Source organism: Cotesia glomerata, linkage group LG1, assembly GCF_020080835.1.
Source record: "Cotesia glomerata isolate CgM1 linkage group LG1, MPM_Cglom_v2.3, whole genome shotgun sequence".
Lineage (NCBI taxonomy): Eukaryota > Metazoa > Arthropoda > Insecta > Hymenoptera > Braconidae > Cotesia > Cotesia glomerata.
This window is the reverse complement of record NC_058158.1, coordinates 22,996,155-22,998,009: the sequence shown is the minus strand read 5'-3', so window position 1 is coordinate 22,998,009 and position 1,855 is coordinate 22,996,155. Positions and strand designations below refer to the sequence as shown.

Sequence of the window (1,855 nt, the reverse complement as noted above, 5' to 3'; positions counted from 1 at the left end):
ATCTACAATCATTTCGGCTGCTAAATGACCCTCTTCTCTGCCGCAAACGGTCTATGTGATAATGGAATATATTTTTGGCCAAAAGTTGTCTGATTATTTAATTATTCATTTGTTATGAACAACATTAGATCGTTATATCTTAAGTTAAAACAAAATTAAAATATTTATGTAGTATATATCATTTTATTTTTTCTTGAGCATGATACCTTTATTATAGTATTTTTGTACTGTATTATATATTACTTAATTTTATTAACTAAAAATGAAGAAGTTTGAAAATAGACAAAAGTTATCTGATTAAATATCAAAAAAAGTACGTTAATGCTATGACTTAATTGGTACTATCTTCACTGTCTGAAGCTTCACTGTCCTCACTGGGGTCGCTACTTTCACTGGAGCTCGAAATATCTTGTTTACCCTTTCGAGCTTTCGGCAGCTTTTTTAAAATTTTTTTATCATCTTTTGTTGCTTCAGCTGCTAAAATATATAAGTAACAATTTATTTTAGATCAGAATTGAAAAAATAGTGTGAGCTATGGCGTGCAAAGGTAGTTGTTTTAATTTTGACTTTATTACGTTCGAATCTCAAGAATGTACTTTCATAAAATGTATTCATACTCAAAGATAAAATTATTGGTCACAAGATACTATGTTCGATTACAGTTAACAGTTTTGGTGTTGGACATGCAGGCTTAAATTTTTTTTTATAATCTTTTTTCATGTTACAGACATTTCAATATCCAAGCTATATAATAATGCAATTGGTGTTAGAATAAACATTAGTTACCTTCTGATGGCGTCTTCTTCGGAGGTCTAATTAAGTCCGCAATTTTTTGCCGGATATATTCCACGTATTCATCGACTTTGACATTAATTACTTTTTCTGGCAGTTTCCTGTGCTCCGCTAAATAATATCTATAAATATCTCCAGAAACGTATGATTAGCTTCGGGGAATTTTACTTTTTTAATAAGTAGACTTTTTCACCTCTTACGACAAGCATTTTGGCCGGATCCAGTTTCGGCTTTGCAGGTCCTTTGGTCCGATTACTACTATTGCCCGTTATAGTACTATTTTTGAGTACTTCTCTAGTAAATATATTCATCGCTATATTTTTTACAAACATAGACTCTGATGACGATGCAGCTTTTGCATTGGTGTAATCTTGCGTAGTAATCCAAATATTTTGTCCACAATGAATCTACAAAGAGAAAAATCCAAGAATAGTTATTTTATCAGACCAATTATAAAATTTTTATTATTTTTTGATAGCTAAAAAAGAATGCACTTATCAAAAAAAAAAAAATAAACATTTTTTTTTAGTTAAAAAATCACACATTAAAGCTCATATTTAAATATCTAAAATTTTATACAAAACTTATGGAGATAATTGACTACGAAGTAAAGTTAGGAATATTTAGAAATTATTAGTAGAAATTATTATAAATTAAAGTACTGTATATGTCACTGGTTCGCCCTAAACTTGAATATGCTTCTGTTATCTGGTCTCCTACCTATAAAAAGCATATCATAAATATTGAGAAAATACAGCGTAAATTTCTCAAGTATTTAAGTTTTAAAGAACACGGTGTTTACCCAGTGACTGGTGTGAACTATTACGAGCTATGTATAGACTCAGGTTTGCTTTCACTGGAGGAGAGGAGAATTTGCGTTGCCTTTATGTTCGTAAAAAATTTAATACGTGGACATATTGACTGCCCTAGAATTCTTGAACAACTACCTTTCTATATTCCTCCCAGGAACTCTAGATCCTATCAACTTTTTTACACGCGTACTGCTCGATCGTCTTTTGAAAGGTCAGCGCCGGTGCTCAGATTGGCATTGATATGCAACTTA

At 30.9% G+C, this 1,855-nt stretch overlaps 1 protein-coding gene across 1 annotated transcript; it reads right to left on the bottom strand.

Moving 5' to 3' along the window:
• Positions 1-212: 212 nt before the first annotated feature.
• Positions 213-1,222, bottom strand: LOC123266875. Its single transcript, XM_044731319.1, has 3 exons — positions 986-1,222; positions 787-924; positions 213-477 (listed from the first exon to the last, which is right to left on the bottom strand). Exons 1-3 carry the CDS (start codon positions 1,122-1,124, stop codon positions 332-334), a joined length of 423 nt encoding a protein of 140 aa, XP_044587254.1. The 5' UTR covers positions 1,125-1,222; the 3' UTR covers positions 213-331.
• Positions 1,223-1,855: the final 633 nt, after the last annotated feature.

Excerpts from the sequence above, each read along its gene's own strand:
- LOC123266875 (XM_044731319.1), bottom strand. The coding sequence starts at position 1,124 with ATGTTTGTAAAAAATATAGCGATGAATATATTTACTAGAGAAGTACTC. Across the intron at positions 925-985 it reads CAAAATGCTTGTCGTAAGAG|ATATTTATAGATATTATTTA; the intron begins GTGAAAAAGTCT and ends ACGTTTCTGGAG. Across the intron at positions 478-786 it reads GAAGAAGACGCCATCAGAAG|CAGCTGAAGCAACAAAAGAT; the intron begins GTAACTAATGTT and ends TATATATTTTAG.